The sequence below is a fragment of the Galeopterus variegatus genome, unplaced genomic scaffold (assembly GCF_000696425.1).
Source record: "Galeopterus variegatus unplaced genomic scaffold, G_variegatus-3.0.2 Scaffold365, whole genome shotgun sequence".
NCBI lineage: Eukaryota > Metazoa > Chordata > Mammalia > Dermoptera > Cynocephalidae > Galeopterus > Galeopterus variegatus.
This window is the reverse complement of record NW_007726476.1, coordinates 378,065-379,972: the sequence shown is the minus strand read 5'-3', so window position 1 is coordinate 379,972 and position 1,908 is coordinate 378,065. Positions and strand designations below refer to the sequence as shown.

The 1,908-nt window shown below is 30.7% G+C and overlaps 1 protein-coding gene across 1 annotated transcript in view; it reads left to right on the top strand.

Moving 5' to 3' along the window:
• Window positions 1-1,908, top strand: part of DNAH14 (dynein, axonemal, heavy chain 14) — a 390,354-nt gene that overhangs the window by 286,320 nt on the left and 102,126 nt on the right. The window contains 1 exon segment of the mRNA XM_008567995.1: window positions 946-1,143. Within this exon segment, the coding sequence (XP_008566217.1) occupies window positions 946-1,143 (198 nt within the window).

The window sequence follows — 1,908 nt, the reverse complement described above, 5'->3', positions numbered from 1 at the left end:
AAATGAAAGAAATCAGATGCACAATATACTTCATATTGAATAATTCCATTTATATAAAATGCCAAAAAAGGCAAATCAATAGAGATAGTAAACATATTAGTGATTGTCTAAGCCGGGGGGGTTGGAAGTGAAATTGACTTACTGCAAATGGGCTTGAGGGACATTTTTGGGGTGAGGGAAATGTTCTAAACCTGGATATTGGTAATTGTTGCATGAAACTATAAGTTTACTAAAAATTATTGTACACTTAAAATAAGTTTAGTCTACAAATTATACCTCAATAAAGCTGTGTTTAAAAGGTGGTATTTTGCCGTCATTACTAAAGAGCATTTGTTAAGTGCTTATTGCTCAAAATAAATAGGGAAAGACCTCTCTAGTTTCTTATGAATGTAGAATCATATATTGACAGTGACATAATGACAATTTGTAAGCCTATCTGTGCTATTCTTCCAGTTTATGTTATCTTTCCGATAAAATTATCTCATATCTTTTAAGAGGCTATGAAAAGATGAAAATATCAAACACAGATGAGTTCGATAAAACTCATTTATAAAACTTTGATGAAATACTTAAATTATGTTTACTATGCCTTCCCAAAAGAATATAAATAAATATAGTCTGAGGTATTTTACTGTCAAAATTTCTAGCACAAATAATCAGAAAACTATACATTGAAAGATTCTCAGANAATTATCTCATATCTTTTAAGAGGCTATGAAAAGATGAAAATATCAAACACAGATGAGTTCAATAAAACTCATTTATAAAACTTTGATGAAATACTTAAATTATGTTTACTATGCCTTCCCAAAAGAATATAAATAAATATAGTTTGAGGTATTTTTACTGTCAAAATTTCTAGCACAAATAATCAGAAAACTATACATTGAAAGATTCTCAGAAAGTATGTAGTAATCATATGTTGGGTTTTTCTTTCTTCCAAAGATTGGAATAGATGGATGTGGAAAAGAAATTTGTACAACCTTGGCCTGTTACTTGGCAGAACACAAACTATACCGAGTGCCTATATCTTACAATTATGCTTATGTAGAAATCAAAGAGGTATTTAAAAAGGTGTTTATTCAAGCAGGATTAGAAGGGATCCCCACTGTTCTGTTGGTTCTTAATTTAAACCTAGAACAAGTAAGTACTTTGTTATTTGCTAAAGTTTGATATTTACATATCCCCCCTGAAATTTAATATTTGAAAAGAAAATAAGAAAATATTATCTATAGTCATATTAGCCTCCCTTATCAGTTCTTTTCATTCTTCTCTGTCCTTATCCAGTCCTAGAGTTTACATATTTGTACTCATTCTGTAGATTGTTTTGAAGAAACATTACAACGAAAGTATTTTCTATGCCCTTATCATTTTCATTTTAATTGATAGATTGGAGGAAATCTATCTATGAAACTGAAGTCATCCATCTTATATCAGAAGCAGTTTTGTAGTCTGTATTTTAAAAACACTATCATCTGTCTCCACTATCTGTAATCTAAAAATATGTATGTAATCTACAATGTGCTCTCACAGCACTGAGGCTTTTGTTTCGCTCCTTATTCCTTCTGCTCTAATTTCACCATCACCTTTAGGACTTTCCTTGCAGTATATACCATTTTTACATACAAGCAAAAAACATTAATCATCCACTTTTTTTTAAGCCCTGTTATTTTGCGCAAATTATACCCTTCCACAGCCCAAACATAATTAGGGATGCCATCTCAGATTGTACTTACTCCTTTGTCACAAAATTTTAAGGGAACATTGCTCATTATTTATGATCCAGACATATATAATTATCAGTATTGTTTCAAACCTTATCTGTTGTTTCTTCTAATGCTGGGCCTCTCTCCAGAGAAGTTTTTTTCTTTCATGTCACATTTTGAAAGTAAATCCAAGTGCCATATC